This window comes from Aquarana catesbeiana, linkage group LG09 (genome assembly GCF_042186555.1).
Source record: "Aquarana catesbeiana isolate 2022-GZ linkage group LG09, ASM4218655v1, whole genome shotgun sequence".
Classification (NCBI taxonomy): Eukaryota; Metazoa; Chordata; class Amphibia; order Anura; family Ranidae; genus Aquarana; species Aquarana catesbeiana.
In genome coordinates, this window is record NC_133332.1 from 254,036,909 (window position 1) to 254,059,815 (window position 22,907).

The following is a 22,907-nucleotide window of genomic DNA, read 5'->3' on the forward strand; positions in this document are numbered from 1 at the left end:
GACAGCGCCTCCTTAATCTTGACCATTGAGTTATATCGCTTCTGCAGGAGTAGGACTAGACAGAACAAAAAACGCCTGGCTACGCCCATGGGCTGTCCTCAGTCAGTATATAACCCCCTCCCTGCTTTAGGTAATCAGTTTCTGTCTAGTAAGGACCTAGCTCCTTGCTGGGATCTTTTGGTCCTAGCAAATTTTACTTTGTTACTTTCTTCATTGCATTTTCTCCTGGAAGATCTGCAACGAAATGCTGGGCTGGATAATCTAGATCCAGTGGTCTCCCCAGTCCAGCCAGCGAGTGTGTACAGACCGCAGCTACACGCTAGGTTGGCCGTGACATAGCCTCAATGGACCGAGGCTGGCCCGCGAGTTAAACGTTTTGCGTGTTCCGAGTCACAGCGGTACCTTGGCTGACAGTTCCCCACTTCGGTGGCAAGGAATTCTGTCTGGAGGGTCACCCGCACCATGGATTGGTAAGTACAGTCCCCCCTTTCCCCCTTTGTGTGGTTTGGGGTGGACGTGGGTTCCCTCCAGGGATTATCGGATCTGCCTGCAGGATCCCTCCTCCCACCCTAAAGTCCTTTGGTTAAACTGAGCTTTCCCCTTCTCCCACGGATTGGTGGGAGATCCAGGGCAGGCAGCAGAGCTCCCTGGGGGTCTCCCCCGCCATTCCCCTTCTGGGTGTGTTTGTCCTGCCCTGGTAGTATTGGGGGGGGGGGGGGTTCCAGTGCAGGAGACCCCTAGGTGCATGCCCTGCTGTGTGTGCAGTGTGAGGTAGTGTGCAGTTTGGGGGTCCCAGTGCAAAGAGCACAGTGGTGCAGAGTGCATAGCGGTGTCCCCTTAAATGTTCACCCTGCTTGGTGGAGTACAATACCTTTTTTGCTAGGGGGTCCTTTTGCAGAGGGTGCAGCAATTTTGAAGGCACAGAGAGGATCCTGGCAGCATGCTTTAGCATGTCAAACGGCCGGCGGCCATGTTTGGGTGGTCGAATGACATCACGGCGGCCATTTTCCCTTGGTCTGGCTGGTCTCCGGCCGGCGGCCAAGTTTGTGTAGCTGATATCACGGTGGCCATTTTTCGTTAGTCTAGTGAGACACTGGAGACGGCCGGAACCTCATGGAGATGCCAGAGCTCCTTCTCCTCCCCCTTCCTCCCCCTCCCCTATGCTTCTCTTCCTCTTCCTGGATATATGAAATGGACGCTGACATTGGTGTTGCTGGGTCAGAATTGCGGCGCTTCTCAGTTTGGTAGGGTGAGTCTTTGGGGGTCCTTGTGTATCTCCCTCTCTGCTGATAGGTACCCTGGCCATTGGGGTGTCCCTTAGTGGTGCCAAAGTTCCTTTGTACTACAGGGTATACTGCCTTATGGAGCCTCAGGGTCACATCTCACCTACTGATCCCCTCATGGAGGTGGCAGGTCCATCGGAACCCCAGCTTCCCATGGTTGCACTGACGGCAGTCATTGGTATCCTGGGTGGAAGTAGCGTGTGGGCAAAGACTCAGGAGGAAGTGTCCCCTGCCTTCCCCTGATCATTCTGTCTCATCTGATGCTGAGCCTGATGCCGCCAGGGACGTGGCCCATCCAGGGGGGTTTAATATCTATCCCCCTGACCCGTCCGATAGTGAGGATGAGTCCTCTGCGGTCCTAGCAGCGAGTGAAAAAGCGCTGATGGATGCGCTTGTTACTGCGGTGCGGGAGACTCTAAAGGTGGGGGATGCGGCTGACAGGGCCACAGATGTGGCTGTGTCCTTTGGTACACATAAGTCACCTCTACCACCGGTCTGTCTGTTTGGGTTATTGAACAAATCCCTAAACACATGTCAGAAGCTGAACGGTTCAAAAAGCTTTGCGCCAGAGAGACTTTCTGGATATACTGCTTAGATGTACTCTCCCCTGGCGGCCTCAATGAAGGAATAGAGATATCCACAGTCCTATAACAACCTTTCCTCTTACCACTTTACAGCTACCATGAAATTTTGTCTCAGTTGTAGTTTTTTTTTTTTTCTTTTTCCCTCTTTTTACCCCCCTTTTTTTACCCCCCTTTTTTTTTTTTTTTCCTCTTTTTACCGTCCTTTTTTACCCCCCCTATATATTTTTTCCCCTCTTTTTACCCCCCTTTTTTTACCCCTTTTTTTTTTTAACCCTCTTTTTACCCCCCTTTTTTTACCCCCCCCCCCTTATTTTTTATTTATTTATTTTTTTCCCTCTTTTTACCCCCCTTTTTTTACCCCCCCTTTTTTTTTTTTTTTTTTTCCCTCTTTTTACCCCCCTTTTTTTACCCCCCCCCCCCTTATTTTTTCTTTTTTTTTTTTTTTTTTCCCTCTTTTTACCCCCCTTTTTTACCCCCCCCCCCCCTTATTTTTTCTTTTTTTTTTTTTTTTTTTTTTTTTTTTTTTTTATATATGTACATATCTCCCCTCCCCCCCTCCCCCCACTTACCCTGAAATACTAAAATCCATCAGTGTTTATTTCCATATTCTCTGTAATCATAGTCCCAGGATCAATTTATAATTTATTAATTAAATTGACATTGTTTTATTCCATATTGCACACCAGACGGTGCAGACTACAACTATTAATCCCCTATACTTGACAGTCATCTCCCACTCTCTATACATAACATCTTATGGCAGTCTATTGTATTTACTGTATATTTATTTATATTTATTTGATCTATTTTATTGCACTGTACCTTATGATTTATTTCCTCATGATGTTTTAAATGCTTGTTCCTGAATTTATCTTACCTTATCTGGTTTTATTCACAATGTTTTAAATGCTTGTTCCTGAATTTATCTTACCTTATCTGGTTTTATTCACAATGTTTTGTCTTAATTGGAGCCCTGTTGTAAAATTATATACATATATTCTCCCTTTTATTTTTTCTGCACTATGCCATTGTAAGGTCCTTTTGTTTTTATCCCCCCTGCCATTTAATGCCGCCCATTACCTATTTTTTATGCAAATCACTGACTTTCCGGCCCCGCCCCCCCTCTTTTCAGCTTATATAAGCCCACTGTGTCCTCCTCTCCCTATGCTTGACAAAGGAATGCGGCCATTCGTCCACCAATGGCAAGCCTATTCTGAAACGCGTTGCATGCGTGTGACGTCATCACCGGGCGCCACGCTGTACTTGCTCTCCAAGCCTCGCTAGAGATCTTCGGCTCGGCCGGCCTTTTTCCCTTCCTAGAGGCTTCACACCATTCTATCAGTGAGCAGCAGCACGGCTGAACGGATGCTCTGGCGTCCTACACATCTCTCCCTTCCTTCCCTGGAACCCCTATCTGTGCATCTGGGACATAACCTGGCTCCCAACCCAGCAGGATTTGTGTTGGACTGTTCGCTGCAAGAGACTGAACCTGGCTGCAAGAACTAATCCTCTTTGGACCTGGCATGCCCTGCAGGAACCGCTGTGACCTGTAGTTCCACCACATCTCTCCAGCCCAGCCAACCGACCCTAATGCAACTTCTCCAACTTCCATGTGAGTGGATATTGTTGTTTTAATAAAATGTATTTATGATTTATACTCAGAGGCGCCCCTCTCCTTGTTGTTTACATAAGTCACCTCGCACACCAAGGGTGTATCCTTTATCTGCCTTATTTTAATAGGTTTACCTATAAGGAATGGGAACAGCCAAAGTCACCCTCTGTGGTCCCCAAATGTTTCTCAGTACGCTACCCCTTTGAAGAATCACTTTTAAAAAAGTGGACTACCGGACCAGTGGTGGACCCTCCTGTTTCCAGGTTGAATAAAGCAATCGTGATCCCAGAAGAGGAATCCCCATCCTTTAAGGACCCGGATAACAGGAAAGCGGAGGCTGTGGTCGCAGCATGTTTACTATGGCTGGGTCGACATTGCGTCAGGTCTTGGCCACGGCCCTGGTGTCGCAGACCCTAACTGAATGGGCCAAGCTTTTGCACCAGGGTCTGGGTAGTGAGCAGGTTCCCGCTGCTTATGTTGATTTAGCGGACCAGTTGGTCCATGGGCTGCAGTATATTTGTGATGAAGCCTTGGATGCAGCTCCTGTGCTGTCCAAGCTTTCTGTTTCAGCGGTGGTGATTAAACGTGTGCTGTGGCTTAAGAGTTGGTTCGCAGACCAAGCCTCTAAAAAAGCTCTCATTGATCTGCCCTTTCAAAGCGACCGCCTGTTTGGGGCTACCCTGGATGACATCATTAAGGGTGTCATGGGGGAAAGAGTACCTTCCTGCCTCAATCTCAGCCCATAAGAAATTCTTCCAAGCTCCCGGGACTGCAGATAAAGGAAACAGATCTCTCAAGTCTTCCCCGGGAAGTTCCAAGCAATCTTGGTCTGGTAAGCCTAGAGCAGGCTTCTCTGGATCCACTGACAAGACTCCTTCAGCATGAAGGTCTGCCCTCACCCATTTCTAGGGTGGGGGGGATCATCTTCGCTGGTTTCCAGATTCACGGACCTCCTTCGTGCGCGTCAAGGGGGTCCAAGAATTGAACCTTTTTGGGGTACCAAAGAAGGGGGACAGAATTTGTCCACTTTGGGGGACCCTGTGTCTCCTTGTGTGGGTATAATTCCTGTAAAGGTTTGGGTGACGTCCGAACTACCCAAGGTCCCCTCTAGCCTTGTCTAGGAAATTGGGCTACCTGGGTCTAACTCTGGAGTGAATGCTAACAAGTTTAGTAGTTTTTCTGCTCAAACGTTGGCGCCTTCAGCAGGTTCAGTTCAACGGGAAGTAACTGAGGCTCGTAGCAATCTCGCGAGTTGCTCTATTAGATGCCGCGGTCGTCCTAGTCCCACTGCAGGGCCAATGCCTTCCTCTTCTGCGGTGCCTGCGAAGGACCGAGGGTGAAAGTCTTCTGGTCGCCGTAAACGTCCCTTGGAAGGAATTTGCTTTGCATACCTTGGATGTGGTACGTGCGATTCGACGGCGCATTCTACTCGGGCACTTAGTACTTCTTGGGCCTTCTGTTATCAAGCGTCAATATCACAGGTTTGCAAGGCGGCCACTTTGTCATCAGTGCATACCTTTACTAAATTCTATAAAGTAGATCTTTTGGCATCTGTGGATGCTTCTTTTGGCCGCAGGGTTTTGCAGGCTGTTGTTTAAGAGGGGGGTTTCTTCTTGAGAGGTGTTTTTTCTTTAAACATTTTTTATTTCAGATGGGGCTCCTGTGACCCTGTTAGGGCTTTTGTGGTTAGCCTTGGGTTATTTTGCCCACCCCTCATTTTTCCTTGGCACTGCTTTTGGACGTCCCAATGGTCAAGATTAAGGAGGCGTTGTGTCTGGCAATGAACGAAAGAGAAAATGGGATATTTGTACTCGTAAAATCTATTTCTCTGAGTTCATCGATGGACACAGAACCCACCCCTCTATGGAGTTTTTGATACTTCTATTACTGCTTGCTACTAAACTGAATACTTACAGCAGGGAGGGGGTTATATACTGACTGAGGACAGCCCATGGGCGTAGCCAGGTGTTTTTTGTTATGCCTAGTCCTACTCCTGCAGAGGCGATATAACCCAATGGTCAAGATTAAGGAGGCGCTGAATCCATCGAACTCAGAGAAATGGATTTTACGGTGAGTACAAAAATCCCATTATTTTGGAAAGAAAAGGAAAGGAAAAAAGTTTGGGATGTAAGGATAGGAAGACTGACGATCTAGCGATAGCCTCCAGCCGTCTGCTGCAAGTGGATGCTAACCTTTGGCCCCTGCACACTACCAACAGGACTGGGTAGGAAACCTGCAGTCTCTCCTGTGAATGGGACCAGGACAACTTCCCCCTGAGTCTGAAGTGTCTAAGTGGTGTAGCAGCCCGCCTGTTGCGGTGGATTTGGCAGCTCAGTGGGAGAGAAAGTGGTCTGGAGGAGGAACAGTGAGGAATCCACCGAAGTGACCATGAGTGCCTATCCTCCAAGGATTTGTACAATACTCTGTCCAGCAACCCGTGTTGTGCACCCACTGGCTGTTACCTCAAAAATCTAGGCATGCGCTTGGCAAAAGTGTTTTGTGGGTACCTGCGGTATACCCAAGGATTTTCATTCATGGAGCTTATGAAAGGTTGCCCCTAGAGGAGCGGAACCTAGCGGGAGAAACACTTTTTTTTTTTTTCTAATTACTTTTCCGCTTTCGGTGTTATGGGAGAAGATCGGACCTACATCCTGTCACTTCCGAAATGGCTGTCTCTGGTTTCCTATCAAACAGAGATCTTGTGCTATAAAGCGACTATACCAATTTTGTTTCCAGGAAGCAATACACAGCCTTGGGTCTCAACCATAGGGCCCCCTAGCCGTGACAGAGTATAGCATTGCCTTGGACAGGCACCTGGTTGAGACTATTTCTGCTTCTGCAGTAAAATTTGCTGATACATCTTGCCAGGGCCCGAATGATATCAGCCTTAAGGATTTCCTCCCCAACTGCTGTCTCTACATCTTGGAACCAGAAACCCAAAGTACCTGTTACCAAGGTAAGAGCCACTGCCGAGTGACAGGCCCTTCCCAGCCGCCTCATTATTGGACTACAGCCAGTCTTACCTCAGGCATGGATTTCAGCGATGCTATATCCACCTTGGCTTAAACCTGTTTCTTAATGGAAAAGAGATTGCTCATTTCAAAGGGCAAAAAAGGGTAAATATGTCTTTTTACCCATGTAATGGCCTGCCTGACTGCCTGGATACACAGTTCCCCCGAAGGAAAACTGAAACCAAGCAACTCCGGATCTTCCTCCGGTGAAGAGGAGCTAAAATCATCTGCAGGCTGTGCCCCCCTCACCAGGAGAACTGAGTGGATGAGTGATTCATGTGCCAGGCTGATCTGCTAGTGGCTAGACCAGCAATGAGGGGGCTGCCTAGCTAGGGTAATTAAAGTGAGTTCAAAACAGAATTTTGTGCCATTTTTATAAATGATAGCTATTTGGCGTTACCTGTTAGCTGCAAACTTCCTCCAGGCAGACTTTATTCACCAGCCTCCTGGGCATAGGCACTGTGTCTCAGGTCCTGCAGGACTCTTGTTGGGGTGCTGGCTCTGGGAAAGAGGAGCTAAGACGTCTTCCTTGGAACCCTTCTCCTGAGTGGGAGCGGCATCCAGGCTATGGTCCTCTGAAGAACGTCCGCCTTTCCCTGGCTTCTGGCACTGATCTTTGAGATTGTGGGGCTGAAGCAAATCAAAGCAATACGTATGAGAGGGCACTCTTTTCCTGAAAACTTACCGACACGGTGGTCCCAACCCTAAGTGTTGAGGGTCATTTGTATGGGCGGTTACTGATTCCTGATCTGTGGAGAAATGGGACAGCCAACTGAGAAACAGATAGCCGAAGAAACGACCGAGAAGGAGGAGGAAAAGATATTGGCAAAAAGAGGTTCCCCTTCTCTCTTTATATTTATGGTTAAGAGTCCAGCCACCGCTCGCTCACCTATACCTATCGAGGCTACTTAACTATCTCTGGAGTGAGTCTTTCCTGGACTTTCCTTTCCATTATTGGCATAGGGGCATAATTTGCCCACAGCCAAAATGGCGCATGTTCTCCCGGCCGGCTAATGGGCATGCGCGACCCAGCCCACTCTGATGATGTCACTGAGCATGTCCCAGCCTAGAAAAAACAGAGCTGGGTGCCGCGCTCGCCCTAAAGGGATGCTTTGGAAGAGTAATGTGCCTAGAAATGAGCCACTGCAGGAGGAAAGGAAACAGAAGGTGCAGGAAGTGAGAGATATAACAGGAGACATGGGCAAAGGTAAAGGATGCATAGCTGGCCACCCCAAATCCCACAAGCGCCGCAGTCACTAACTTTAAAGGCAGATTTCGTTCCTAAAGAGGAAACACTGCAGGGCTCCATCGAGACCCACAGAAGGGGCTCCCAAGCTACTCTGGCGCATTTAGCAGCCTGACACTGGGACTTTGCACTGGGAGAGGCTTAACCCAGACGGATACTGCCCGGAGGCAGAGGTGGGGACACAACTGCTTACTCTTCACTGATGCGTGGAGGTATAAGGAAAAGAATGGGGCGGGACCTAACTAAGCTTTTTATTTAGGCTATTTATTGGTCCTGAGGGAGTGGAAGAAAGGTGGAGCCTATCATTGGTATGATGCCATGGTGGCGTCAGGAAAAAGTTTTGCCTATAGTTCTACTTTAAAGTGGTTATAAAGGCAGAAGATTTTTTTTTCACCTTCATGAAGGTAAACAACCTTGTGTGTGCTGCTCCCCCCACAGCCCTCTAATACCTGAGCCCCCTCTCTGTCCTGCGATGTGCACAAGAGCATCCGCTTTCCCGGGACTCCCTCTCCACATTGCCTAAGACAGCAGCGGGAGCCATCAGATCCCCCTGCTGTCAATCACAGCCAGTGAGCCACTGAGGGGAGAGTGGGGGGGTGGCGGGATATGGGATTATTATTTTTTATTATTCTGCCTGTGTAACAAATGATCAGCGGGTGCCGGTGGACATCGTGTCTGCTGGTCCTGCTGATTGGCTCCCGCTGTGCATGATCACAGCAGGAGTGGGTCGCCGGTGGCAAGCGTGTGCACCCCAGACCCAGAAGTGTCTGATCACATACTAGGTATGTGATCTGGCACAGAGCTGCCGCCCTGTCTCAGTAGATGTATGGTGGCCAGTCCGCAAGTGGTTAATAATAGACTTCATTGTGCTTCTAGGTATCAATAAAGCCTTTGACATTTTTTTTGTATCCATCTCCTGACTTGTGACTTTCCACAACTTTATCCACGAGATCCAGGTGACAGTGCCTTGCCACTCATAGTTGATTGTTTGCTTCAGTTGCACTACCGGGGATTGAAATGCTTTAGGAAAGCTCTTTTCATGCTGAGCTAATCAAAATGACCACAGCTGATGACAGTTGAAAGTTAAATGGCTTTGTGAGCCATTGAGGTGATTAGCTACACCTGATTGAGTTTACAAGTCATTTTTAGGAGGAGGATGATCCTTTTTCTAACTCGGTGATTCTGTTTTTGTTTTGTTTTTTTATATTTTATGAAGTTGGTGTTATAATTTTCACTTGGATGTTATAAGTTGCACTGAGTTAATGCAGCTGGATAAACAATAACTGTGTCTTTTCTATGCATACAGCCGTAGCCAAATGTTTTGAGAACGACACAAATATTCATTTTCACAAAGTCTGCTGCCTCAGTTTTTATGATGGCAATTTCCACAGACTCCAGAATGTTATGAAGAGTGATCAGATGAATTGCAATTAATTTCAAAGTCCCCCTTTGCCATGAACATAAACTTTATCCCATAAAAAACATTTCCACTGCATTTGTGAAGAAGGCTTCAGGGGACCCAAGAAAGTCCAGCAAGCGCCAGGACCATCTTCTACAGTTGATTCAGCTGAGGGATCAGGGCACCACCAGTGCGGAGCTTGCTCAGGAATGGCAGCAGGCAGGTGTGAGTACATCTGAGTACATGACAGTGAGGAGAGGACTTTTGGAGGATGGTCTGGTGTCGAAGAGCAGCAAAGAAGCCACTTCTCTCCAGGAAAAACATCAGGGACAGACTGATATTCTGCAAAAGATACAGGGACTGGGGGTCAAGTCATTTTCTTTGATGAATCCTCTTTCCGATTGTTTGGACCATCTGGAAAATACCTTGTCCGGAGAAGAAAAGGTGAGCGCTACCATCAGTCCTGTGTCATGCCAACAGTAAAGCATCCTGAGACCATTCATGTGTGGGGTTGCTTCTCAGCCAAGGGAATGAGCTCACTCACAATTTTGCCTAAGAACACAGCCATGAATAAAGAATGGTACAAAAACATCCTCCGAGAGCAACTTCTCCCAACCATCCAAGAAGAGTTTGGTGAGGAACATTACCTTTTCCAGCATGATGGAGCAACTTGCCATAAGGCTAAAGTCATAACTACAAAAGAAACAAATACTCCTGCGCACAGGTGTGTTGGCTAGATGATCCAAACGGTCAAATTGGATAATAGCTTTCGGCCTTGCTGCCCTCCAGGATAGGGATATCCTAGTAGTAGACAAAAACACAAAGAAAAGAGGGCGCACCAGCCTAGTGCATTATCTTATGGTACATTTATTCAGAAAACATAATCAAAACTACTCACAAAAGTGGGAGACATTCAGGCTTAAAAAAGGTCTTTGACATATGGCAGTCTGTCTACTGATTGCAGTCTCCGAGTCCTGGAGAGTGGACATATGAAGCGCTGCTGGCTGACACGTTTTCGAAGGGATTCCTTCTTCATCGGAGCCTGGTGAAGAAGGAATCCCTTCGAAACTAACAAAACATCAAAGTTTTGGGTCCATGGCCAAGAAGCTTCCCAGACCCTAATCCCATTGAGAACTTGTGGTCAATTCTCAAGAGGCGGGTGAACAAAAAAAACACAAATTCTGACAAACTCCAAGCATTGATTATGCAAGAATGGGCTGCCATTAGTCAGGATGTGGCCCAGAAGTTGATTGCCAGCATGCCAGGGAGAATTGAAAAAGAAGGGTCAACACTGCAAATATTGACTTTGCATAAACTTAATGTAATTGTGAATTAAAGCCTTTGACTCTTATGAAATGCTTGTAATTATACTTCAGTATACCATAGTAACATCTGACAAAAAGATCTAAAAACACTAAAGCAGCAGGCTTTGGGCTTTGTGTAAATGAAGATTTGTGTCATTCTCAAAACTTTTGGCCAGGGCTGTACATCCATGAAGCTGGTGTAATGTACACTCTATTGATGTCACCTCTTCTACTTTTTACAGAGTCGCCTCCCGTACCAAGTTTTTTGAGAAGGCTTCCAGACCAAGGGGAAGGTGATCATTACTTATTTATTGTTACGTTTATAATGGATTCTAGATTATTTTGCTTCTAGATTATTAAAGGGTAACTCCACTTTCATGGGGAAAAAATATAGCATATACAATTATGACACAAGTCATATTTTAAAAAATTCCCTTTCCTATTCAATCTGTAGCACTGCAGTTTTCTGTAAAATACAATATGTCCACCTGGAAGTGTTCTATACACAGATGAAGTACAGAAGGCCCCCCAGAAATATAATTTCCTACTTGTGTAATTGGCTCATTTTCCCAGAAGTCTACACTAAGATGCAAGTCAGATTTTGGGCATCCCTTGCAACAAAAATGTCATATTTGGTGAGAGACCTCTAAAGGAATAAAAAAAACACATAGGTCCTTCAGCGCTACATTGTCTAAAGGGATGCAGACCCTGCCACTTTCCTCAGAGCCCTGCAGGTGCAGCAGCTGGAATGATAATTATAAAATCACTCCCATACAGATTCAGTCAGCCAAGAACACAGACAAATACCTATTTCTTCAGAATAATAAAAGGTAGGAAAGTTTGTTAAAATCCTTGCAATGTGCTTAGATCACCCAGAAGGGGTGTTTTTTTCTTGACAAGAGTGGAGTTTCTCTTTAAAGGAAATTTGTGCCAAAATAAATACAGAGGCTACCAATGCTGACCTTCAGAGCATACATGCAACACATTTGGTCCACACAAGGGCTTGTTCACACCAGGTGTGGTAGGACCGGGACAAGGGGTGGACGGGAGGAGTGGCTGCCCTGGGCGCAATGGTTTACTGTAAGGATGGGGACGCCTTCTTTCTGTTACAAGGCTGACAGGAGTATTGACAGCAGCAGTGATTTAGACAAGCAAGAGACTGCTGGACAAAGGATCCCCTAAGCTTGGCCATTATGAAGGGGGGTGCAGTTTGGCATCTTTGCCCTGGGTACTGGATGACCTTGTCCCAGCAATGGGTAGGATTATGTTTGGGGGGGCTATTCCAGTGCAGTCCCACTGTAAGACAGGGCAAAATGCCTCATCTCTTATGTGGGAGAATGGTATGCTCTCAAAAAGAGTATAGCAGACCATACTTTTTTCCAGCGCAGTGCTGGAAAAAAGGTATGGTTTGCTATACTCTTTTTGAGAACATACCATTCTCCCAGAAAAGAGATGAGGCATTTTGTCCTGTCTTGCAGTGGGACTGCACTGGAATAGGGGGGAATATTACAACGCTGCGTGATCAGTGCATTGACATTTCAATCATCTCACTGCATCGCATCGCACAGCTGGTTTGAATAGTTCCTCATTTGGATACAAGGCTTACCTGATCCTCTGCACCTTCCTGCAATGTCTAACCCTGCCACCCATGCCCTCTAGCAGTCTAGGGTCCTGTTGTCATCAAGACCAGAACAGGGTCATAGCCCTACTCTGGACGTGAGGACGCCGAGGGACAGTCTGCCATCTGCCGGGGGGTGGGGGGGGCAAAATTTTTTACTTCAAATGGAGTAGGGATTAATTAAAAGCCCTGGCTTTTTTTTCTTTATTGCCATCTTGGCCCCTTTGGGAAGATTTATGTTCCGGGGTGGGGGGGGGCATGTCCTCCCAGTGGTTGATGTCAAATGCCAGGGGACATCCTGTGGGCATGGCTACTCATACCAAGATATTGCCTTTTTGTTAAGCCTTTGTCAAGGCTTGGCAAAGAGGCAAGAACGCCTTAAAATGTGCAGCCATTCACCTAGGATGTCCCCCAGCATCTGACATCATCCATTGAGTTCCTCTGAAGTCTCCTCCTGACCAGGAAATGCTTTGAAATTCCCATGCCTACCCGGGCGGAACCAGTTCTTCAAAATCCTTGGACTGGATGCATCTGCTACAGGGTTCCCTGTATGTCCTGATTTACATGCCTTCACAAACGTACTTCATGTGAGTTGCCAGCTTGTTATCATACAGTAAATGTTTTAATGCTGCACTTAGATGACGCCCTCCAATGTGTGTTTTACGTTTTTTGCTAAAGGTAAACAAACCCTTCAAAAAATGTAAAACCTTTTACAAAGGCCAGTTCTTCAGAGGACTGTAGTCCAGTTGGCCAGTTCTTACTCAGGTTGCAAACATTGGCCTCGGCATCTAGTCACTGATGACCTTTTGGACAGGAAAGGGTCAGGTCAATTTTATCCAGAACCTTCAAATGTGTACACGTAGCTAAATCTGTCCATGTGTGGTGAGAATTCCTACAGCGTGTTGGGATCCGGCCACATGGTCGCGGCTGTGTCTGATAGTAATTTGGCTGCTCAGACATTCATGATATACGGCTTCCATGCCAAGTGTAGTGTTGCTTTCCCAAGAATATTTTTTTTACAAATTGGCCGCCCGTACAGACTTAAGCAACCCAATAAGTTCTACAAACCCACAACCTTTGAGGTGGGTAAAGAATATCTAAAGTTCAAAGTTTTGTTTTAGCTTTGAATGGAGTGCCAAAGTTTTATTATTTTTTGTAATTGTTGCCTGGGGAGATTCATTTTATTTGTTCTGGTGACCATTGCCCTTGTGGCAGGGAAATTTTCTCTCGCTTCCTGTTGTGTCTTCAGGACAGGAAGTGAAGGTAAAGGGTTAGTTCCCCTTTACTATAAAAACCGCCTATGCAAATAAGGGGCATTTTTAGATAGAAAACAGACTGGGTAGCTTTGACGGAAGTCAGATAGTGCCCTTGCTGTAGGTGTAGGCTAGTGGTCTCCAAACTGTGGGCCAGATGCGGCCCTTTACTTGGTTTTATTCGTCCTTGGGGCACTATTCCTAATGACACCAATGATGAGGCACTTTTCCTTTCACTGACGCCAATGATGGGACAGTATTCCTCCTAATGACCTCAATAATGGAGCACTATTCCTCCTAGTGACACCAATGATGAGGCACTATTCCTCTCACTAGCACCAATCATAGGTCACTATTCCTCCAACTGACAGCAAGGATGAGGCACTCTTCTTCCCAATGACATGACACTATTCCTCCCACTGATACCAGTGATGGGGCACTATTCCTCCCTCTGACACCAATAGTGGGGCACTATTCCTCCCACTGAGCTACTGCACCAAGGGAGAGGAAGAGCATGTGAGGGGGTTTTCAATCAGAGAAAGAGCTCACTCTTGGTAAAGGTGAAGAGTAACTACTTGGCAACGCCCTTAGAAACGTCCTGGGGGGCATGTAAATGGCCTACACCTATAGCAAAAATACCCTTGCTATAGGTGTAGGCATTTACGTACCCCATGAAGCCTGACTGGGAAACTCCCAGTATATTGCTAAGGATGTTTCTAAAAGAGGCCCAGCTGTTCACCTTCATCACAGGAGTGAGCTCTTTCTCTGATTCATACCTCCTCACATGCTCTTCCTCTCCCCTGGTGCAGTAGCTCTGTGCTCAGCTTTTGAGAGCTCACTCCTATAACGGTGTAGGTGAACAGTAAGAGCTGAGCCTTTCTTAGCAACGTCCTTGGCAACTTCCCAGCCAGGCTTCATGAGGTACGTAAATGGCCTACATTATTGAACAAAGGCGTTCTTTAACTTAGGTCAAAGCTGCACTGCTTGGTTTTTATCTACACACGCCCCTTACCTACACTATTTTTTTTTGGTAAAGAAGAACGATGCCTTTAAATCTCCCCAATGGAGTGCAGACAGAAAAAGAGTTGTACCCATTCCTTCATTTATCAAAAATATAAAGTTGTGGCTTTAGATATGCTTTGTTAGGTTGAAATGATCCCTTAAGCCATCATTTTCTTTATTGCAAACCTTGAAGAAAATGAATGGAAACCCAGGTAAGGCAATTCATATCTTGGGATCGCTGGTTTAAGTAGATGTAAACCCAAACTGGATGACAGTTTACAATTGGCATATTTTTTTTTAAACTAAAATACTTGTTTTTAGACACTTCCTGTCTGCATGCACAGCAACCACATCTGTATGTCATTTCATGTCTCAGGGCAGGCATTCTAAAGGTAACAATGGTGGACCATGCCTGCCTAATGTGTGTTCAAACTTGTAGTCTCTATCAGAAGCCTGTATGACAAGGTGGCAACGTAGGAGCACAATTGGGAGACAGAGCATTGTCACCGTATAACAGGAAGTATCCAGACAAGGACCTTAATGGCAGGATCACCAGGGATTATCCTTATCAAAGATGCAGATTTATAAAGACGAATGAGTTTGGAAACACCTTCAACATGTTAAAGCGTATTAGTGATTTTACGGATTGGGTTTACATCTACTTTAAGGTACAAGCTTATCTGTTTATACAAATACTGTCTTTTGGTGATATTTGAATATTTCGGAGATGCGGCTGCTCTATTGTTAACAATGCTTTTTCATTTCCCACACAGTCCCCCGTCACCTCCCCAACGGATTTCAAATTCAGAGGAAAGTTGAATCTTTAAGGTATAAAATTGTTAATAAAATGTTTCCAACTTTTGGGTTGGATCAGATATTGTAAAAATGTGTATATTGTAGATATATATATATATACAGTGGGGATGGAAAGTGTTCAGACCCCCTTAAATTTTTCACTCTTTGTTATATTGCAACCATTTGCTAAAATCATTTAAGTTCATTTTTTTTTCCTCATTAATGTACACACAGCACCCCATATTGACAGAAAAACACAGAATTTTTGACATTTGTGCAGATTTATTAAAAAAGAAAAACTGAAATATCACAAGGTCCTAAGTATTCAGACCCTTTGCTCAGTATTTAGTAGAAGTCCCTTTTGATCCAATACAGCCATGAGTCTTTTTGGGAAAGATGCAACAAGTTTTTCACACCTGGATTTGGGGATCCTCTGCCATTCCTCCTTGCAGATCCTCTCCAGTTCTGTCAGGCTGGATGGTAATGGTTGGTGGACAGCCATTTTTAGGTCTCTCCAGAGATGCTCAATTGGGTTTAAGTCAGGGCTCTGGCTGGGCCATTCAAGAACAGTCACAGGGTTGTTGTGAAGCCACTCCTTCGTTATTTTAGCTGTGTGTTTAGGGTCATTGTCTTGTTGGAAGGTAAACCTTCAGTCCAGTCTGAGGTCCTGAGCACTCTGGAGAAGGTTTTCGTCCAGGATATCCCTGTACTTGGCCGCATTCATCTTTCCCTCGATTGCAATCAGTCGTCCTGTCCCTGTAGCTGAAAACACCCCCACAGCATGATTCTACCACCACCATACTTCACTGTTGGGACTGTATTGGATAGATGAGCAGTGCCTGGTTTTCTCCACACATACCACTTAGAATTAAGGCCAAAAAGTTCTATCTTGGTCTCATCAGACCAAAGAATCTTACTTCTCACCATCTTGGAGTCCTTCAGGTGTTTTATAACAAACTCCATGCGGGCTTTCATGTGCCTTGCACTAAGGAGAGGCTTCCGTCAGGCCACTCTGCCATAAAGCCCCGACTGGTGGAGGGCTGCAGTGATGGTTGACTTTCTACAACTTTCTCCCATCTCCTGACTGCATCTCTGGAGCTCAGCCACAGTGATCTTTGGGTTCTTCTTTACCTCTCTCACCATAGCTCTTCTCCCCCGATAGCTCAGTTTGGTCGGATGGCCAGCTCTAGGAAGGGTTCTGGCCATCCCAAACGTCTTCCATTTAGGGATTATGGAGGCCACTGTGCTTTTAGGAACCTTAAGTGCTGCAGCAATTTTTTTGTAACCTTGGCCAGATCCGTGCCTTGCCACAATTTTGTCTCTGAGCTCTTCAGGCAGTTCCTTTGACCTCATGATTCTCATTTGCTCTGACATGCACTGTGAGCTGTAAGGTCTTATATAGACAGGTGTGTGGCTTTCCTAATCAAGTCCAATCAGTATAATCAAACACAGCTGGACTCAAATGAAGGTGTAGAACCATCTCAAGGATGATCAGAAGAAATGGACAGCACCTGAGTTAAATATGAGTGTCACAGCAAAGGGTCTGAATACTCAGGACCATGTGATATTTCAGTTTTTCTTTTTTAATAAATCTGCAAAAATGTCAACAATTCTGTGTTTTTCTGTCAATATGGGGTGCTGTGTGTACATTAATGAGGAAAAAAAATGAACTTAAATGATTTTAGAAAATGGCTGCAATATAACAAAGGGTGAAAATTTTTAAGGGGGTCTGAATACTTTCCGTCCCCACTGTGTGTGTGTATGTGTATATATATATATATATATATATATATATATACATAATGTATTTTGTGTGTATATATGTATATATTGTATAAACAGTGTATGTGTGTGCATATATATATATATATATATATATATTCACAAGAGTAAGTACACCCCTCACATTTTTTAAAATATTTTATTATATCTTTTCATGTGACAACACTGAACAAATGACACTTTGCTACAATGTAAAGTAGTGAGTGTACAGCTTGTATAACAGTGTAAATTTGCTGTCCCCTCAAAATAACTCAACACACAGCCATTAATGTCTAAACCGCTGGCAACATAAGTGAGTACACCCCTAAGTGAAAATGTCCAAATTGGGCCCAATTAGCCATTTTCCCTCCCCAGTGTCATGTGACTAGTTAGTGTTACAAGGTCTCAGGTGTGAATGGGGAGCAGGTGTGTTAAATTTGGTGTTATCTCTCTCATACTGGTCACTGGAAGTTCAACATGGCACCTCTTGGCAAAGAACTCTTTGAGGATCTGAATAAAAGAACTGTTGCTCTACCTTAAAGTTCGCCTAGGCTATAAGATTGCCAAGACCCTAAAACTGAGCTGCAGCACAGTGGCCAAGACCATACAGCGGTTTAACAGGACAGGCTCCACTCAGAACAGGCCTCGCCAAGGTCGACCAAAGAAGTTGAGTGCACATGCTTAGCGTCATATCAAGAGATTGTCTTTGGGAAACGCGTATGAGTGCTGCCAGCATTGCTGCAGAAGTTGAAGGGGTTGGGGGTCAGCCTGTTTGTTTCTCAGACCATACACCACACACTGCCTCAAATTGGTCTGCATGGCTGTTGTCCCAGAAGGAATCCTCTTCTAAAGATGATGCACAAGAAAGCCCGCAAACAGTTTGCTGAAGACAAGCAGACTAAGGACATGGTTTACTGGAACCATGTCCTGTGGTCTGATGAGACCAAGATAAACTTATTTTGTTCAGATGGTGTCAAGCTTGTGTGGTAGCAAGCAGGTGAAAAGTACAAAGACAAGTGTGTCTTGCCTACTGTCAACCATGGTGGTGGGAGTGTCATGGTCTGGGGCTGCATGAGTGCTTCCGGCACTAGGGAGCTACAGTTCATTGAGGGAACCATGAATGCCAACATGTACTGTGACATACTGAAGCAGAGCATGATCCCCTCCCTTCAGAGACTGGGCCGTAGGGCAGTATTCCAACATAACCCAAACACATCTCCAAGATGACCACTGCCTTGCTAAAGAAGCTGGGGGTAAGAGTGATGGACTGGCTAAGCATGTCTCCAGACCTAAACCCTATTGAGCCTCTGTGGGGCATCCTCAAACGGAAGGTGGATAAGTGCAAGGTCTCTAACATCCACCAGCTCCGTGATGTCGTCATGGAGGAGTGGAAGAGGACTCCAGTGGCAACCTGTGAAGCTCTGGTGAACTCCATGCCCAAGAGGGTTAAGGCAGTGCTGGAAAATAAGGGTGGTCACACGAAATATTGACACTTTGGGCCCAATTTGGACATTTCCACTTAGGGCTGTACTCAATTTTGTTGACAGCGGTTTAGACATTAATGGCTGTGTGTTGAGTTAATTGCGAGGGGACAGCAAATTTACACTGTTATACAAGCTGTACACTCACTACTTTACATTGTAGCAAAGTGTCATTTGTTCAGTGTTGTCACATGAAAAGATGAAATAAAATATTTAAAAAATGTGAGGGGTGTACTCACTCTTGTGAGATACGGTATATATAATTTTAAAAATATTTATATTTTTTACATTTAATATACACTGGAGATTAAAATTAGAGAACAACCTACAATTTCCTAAATTTCAAGGTTACTGCTTAGTCCTATTTAATTTTTTCTAAACAGGAGTAAAAGCAGTTTTGTTAAGCATATTTCATGACTTGCATATATTTTGAAGCACAGAATAAAAAACTTCAATGAGATTTGAAAAAGAACCTTGATCAAAATTGGAGACCTTTCCAATACCCCCCAGTTATTGGTGGTTATCTGGCACCTTGTGCTAATTTCTTTAATTATTTGACAAATCCTATTTAACTGGCAGCCCAACTTTCCAGTTTTCACTGACTTTGCAAGATGGTGAGCCGTTCTAAAGTGACTGAAACCCAGGTTGTCCAGATGAAGGCCAAAGGGATGACCCTTTCAGCCATAGCCCAGGAAGTTTGTCATTCCAAAGCTGTGATTTCTAGAATATTGCATCTTTACAACGTCACAAACTCATTCCAAGTCCCCCAAGAAGGCTGGTCATCCACGAAAGACAAATGCAGGAGAAGACCGGATAATGCAGACAATCTCAATGGGCAATCGGTTCAACACTGCAGCTGTGACTTCTGGCAGGTTGAGCGCTGAACAGAGTAAGGATCTGTCTCATCATACAGTGTCTCGCCGTTTAAGAGAATTTGAGCTGAAAGCCCAATCTGCAGTGACCAAACCTCTCAGCAGAAAGGATCAAAAGGCTCGACTAACCTTTGCTGAGGAGCATGTTGTGTGGACAAAGGAGAACTGGTCCAAAGTTCACTTGAAAGATATCCGATGGGAAACATTATGTTTCGTTGTCAAACTGGGGAACGACTGAACCCAAAGTGTGTAAAGAAGTCAGTGAAAGGTGGAGGGGGAAGCGTCATGGTTGGGGGGGTGTTTTCTGCATGCAGAAGTTGGCACTCCTATACAACTACATGGCAAAATGAATGCAAATGTTTATCAGAACCTTCTTGGACAACATGTGGTTCCTTCCCTGCGTTCATCACCCAATCAGCCAGCAATTTTCATGCACGACCATGCCCCCTGTCACACAGCAAAACGGGTAAAACAGGTCCTTGAAGCTGAAAACATTGAAATAATGAAATGGCCAGCCCAGAGCCCTGATCTAAACCCAATAGAAAACATCTGGAAAATCCTATGCTACAAAGTTATGGCCAGAAAACCCACTACAGTCACCGAACTGTGGAAGGGACTGGAAGAAGAGTGGAACAGAATCACACCAGAGCCATGTGAGAGACTAGTAATGTCCTGTGCAAAGCAGATGTGCTGAAGTCATTCAAAGCAAGGGCCCCCGTGTCCTACTAATTGTTGATTGTTGTAACCTTCAGAAATTTAAGTTGTAGTCTTTCTCCATGCTACAGTCATTGCTGTTCTCTCATTTTCATCATTGTGTTTTCTACAAAATAAAGGTTTTTTTTTCTTTTCTTTAAGTGCCTTGGTTATTTTGAAAAACACTGTTCTATTAACATGGTTTCACCACAACAAAAATTCCATCAAATGTTAAGCATTGAAGATTACATTATTTCTGAGAAAATCAAGTGTCCATAAATTGTTCTCTAATTTTGATCTCCGGTGTATTTATACAGTGCCTAGAGTATTTATACCCCTTGATATTTTCCACGTTTTTTCATGTTAAAATCAAAAAAGTAAATGTATTTTATTAGTGTTTTATGTGATAGACCAACACAAAGTGACACATAATTGTGAGGTGGAAGGAAAATTATAAATGGTTTTCAGCATTTTTTACAAACATGTGAAAAGTGTGGTGTGTTGTAAAGATGCGCGGTCCCTCCAACTGATAAACACTCAGGTATGTCTTTTTTTTACTGTTATATCGATTTCGTCTACATTTTGCAGTGCTACTATTGTACTTTTTTCTCGTCGAAAATTTATAAAAATAATTGAAAAGAAAAGTGTGGCGTGCATTTGTATTCAGCCCCCTTTACTCTGATACTCCTAACTAAAATCTAGTGGAACCAATTGTCTTCAGAAGTCACCTAATTAGTAAATAGAGTCCACCTGTGTGTAATTTAATCTCAGTATAAATACAGCTGTTCTGTGAAGCCCTCAGAGGTTTGTTGGAGAACCTTAGTGAACAAACAGCATCATGAAGGCCAAGGAACACCAGGTACAGGTTAGGAATAAAGTTGTGGAGAAGTTTAAAGCAGTGTTGGGTTATAAAAAATATCCCAAGCTTTGAGCACCTCACAGATCACTGTTCAATCCATTATCTGAAAATGGAAATAGTATGGCACAACTACAAACCTACCAAGACATGGCCGTCCACCTAAACTGACAGGCCGGGCAAGGAGAGCATTATTCGGAGAAGCAGCCAAGAGGTCCATGGTAACTCTGGAGGAGCTGGAGAGATCCACAGCTTAGGTGGGAGAAAATGTCCACAGAAAAACTATTATGCTGCGTACACGAATTTCTGACAACAAATGTTCGATGTGAGCTTGTTGTAGGAAAATCCGACCGTGTGTAGGCTCCATTGGACGTTTGCTGTCGGAATTTCCAACAAAAAAATGTTTGAGAGCTGGTTCTCAAATTTTCCGACAACAAAATTCCACGCATGCTCGGAATCAAGCAGAAGAGCCGCACTGGCTATTAAACTTCATTTTTCTCGGCTCGTTGTAAGTCTTCTACGTCACCCCGTTCTTGAAGTTCGGAATTTCCGACAACATTTGTGTGACCGTGTGTATGCAAGACAAGTTTGAGCAAACATCCGTCAGAAATAAATCCACGGTTTTGTTGTTGGAATGTCCAATTCTCTGTACGCAGCATTAGTCGTGCACTCCACAAATCTGGCCTTTATGGAAGAGTGGTAAGAAGAAAGCCATTGTTGAAAGAAAGCCATAATAAGTTCCATTTGCAGTTTGCGAGAAGCCATGTGGGGGACACAGCAAACATGTGGAAGAAGGTGATCTGGTCAGATGAGACCAAAATTGAACTCTTTGGCCTAAAAGTAAAATGCTATGTGTGGTGGAAAACTAACACTGCACATCACCCTGAACACACCATCCCCACCATAAAACGTGGTGGTGGCAGCATCATGTTGTGGGGTTGCTTTTCTTCTGCAGGGACAGGGAAGCTGGTCAGAGTTGATGGGAAGATGGATAGAACCAAATACAGGGCAATATTAGAAGAAAACCTGTTAGAGTCTGCAAAAGACTTGCGGCTGGGACGGAGGTTCACCTTCCAGCAGGACAACAACCCTAAACATACAGCCAGAGCTACAATGGAATGGTTTAGATCAAAGCGTATTCATGTGTTAGAATGGCCCAGTCAAAGTCCAGACCTGAATCCAATTGAGAATCTGTGGCAAGACTTGAAAATTGCTGTTCACAGACACTCTCCATCCAATCTGACAGAACTTGAGCTATTTTGCAAAGAAGAATGAGCAAAAATTTCACTCTCTAGATGTGCAAAGCTGGTAGAGACATCCCAAAAAGACTTGCAGCTGTAATTGCAGTGAAAGGAGGTTCTACAAAGTATTGACTCCGGGGGGCTGAATACAAATGTACCCCACACTTTTAACATATTTATTTGTAAAAAAAATTGAAAACCATTTATCATTTTCCTTCCACTTCACAATTATGTGTCACTTTGTGTTGGTCTATCGCATAAAATCCAATAAAATACATTTACATTTTTGGTTGTAACATGACAAAATGTGGAAAATTTTCAAGGGGTATGAATAGGGCACCGTGTGTGTATATGTATGTATATGTAATATATATAATTTTTGTTTTTGTGGAATTATTTCTTTATGGAATATTACTGAAAATAAATGTACACTGACAGTCAGTCAAGCCTAGGAAGTCCGCCTTCATTCTGGCCTTTAAAACGCTATTAAGCCCAAAACATAAAATGTACTATAGCGTTTTCTTTTTTTGGTCTTTTTTTCTCTTTGTTTTCACCTGGTGATCTGGCCAGTAACGCACCTTCTGCATTAGAGCACCCGCACTCTGGATGAAGGAGCACAGGGGGTACCATTTGAACAGCAGCGTTGTCTGTCTGGGGGGAGGGGAGTGTTAGATGGAATAGCAGATTTAGATACACTAACAACTTGAAGCTAAATTCCACCTCACACTTTATAATTAGTTAAAGCAAACTCTTTTTTTCCTTTTGGAATAAAGGTTTTACATGAATAAATAAAAGATGATCACGGTAAGCACCTCTTTCAGTGGGAAATGGTTTGAGTGAGTTCTCTAACTGCTACATCTGAAAGAGAGCTTGTTATTTAATCGCCTGCCACCCGC

General features: G+C 44.5%; 1 protein-coding gene across 3 annotated transcripts in view; it reads left to right on the forward strand.

The window, feature by feature from the left end:
* Positions 1 to 22,907, forward strand: part of OPHN1 (oligophrenin 1) — a 231,127-nt gene that overhangs the window by 195,919 nt on the left and 12,301 nt on the right. For all 3 annotated transcript variants that reach the window (XM_073600214.1, XM_073600213.1, XM_073600212.1), the window contains 2 exons: positions 10,682 to 10,732; positions 15,086 to 15,140. In XM_073600214.1, coding sequence (XP_073456315.1) covers positions 10,682 to 10,732; positions 15,086 to 15,131 — 97 coding nt within the window. In that variant the 3' untranslated portion in view covers positions 15,132 to 15,140. The remainder of the gene's footprint in view (positions 1 to 10,681; positions 10,733 to 15,085; positions 15,141 to 22,907) is intronic.